Genomic DNA, 290 nt, shown 5'->3' on the forward strand with positions numbered 1-290 from the left:
GTCCGTATCTGGTTGGGTAACAGTACAAAAGAACTTTTGTGAACTTATATTTATTCATTGGTATTGCTATTACTAGAAGCAATGAGATAGGATGCTTTTACCCTATGTTTTTACATCTTTTCATTGCCTGTCCCAGGTTCCTATTTCTGCTATGACACCCCTGGCTCACTGCAAGACCAGATTAAGGATGACATGGGAGTCAACACAGTCAAATTTGCCAGCCTCTACTCCCTGTACTCTTGGCCCAATGTGGTCCTCTGCTTTATTGGGGGTTTCTTGATAGACAGGTA

General features: G+C 42.1%; 1 protein-coding gene across 1 annotated transcript in view; it reads left to right on the plus strand.

Moving 5' to 3' along the window:
- Positions 1-290, plus strand: part of LOC119585033 (major facilitator superfamily domain-containing protein 1-like) — a gene marked incomplete in the record, with an annotated part of 11,251 nt that overhangs the window by 2,891 nt on the left and 8,070 nt on the right. Inside the window, 1 exon segment of the mRNA XM_037933650.1 lies at positions 137-287. Within this exon segment, the coding sequence (XP_037789578.1) occupies positions 137-287 (151 nt within the window).

Source organism: Penaeus monodon, chromosome 19, assembly GCF_015228065.2.
Source record: "Penaeus monodon isolate SGIC_2016 chromosome 19, NSTDA_Pmon_1, whole genome shotgun sequence".
NCBI lineage: Eukaryota > Metazoa > Arthropoda > Malacostraca > Decapoda > Penaeidae > Penaeus > Penaeus monodon.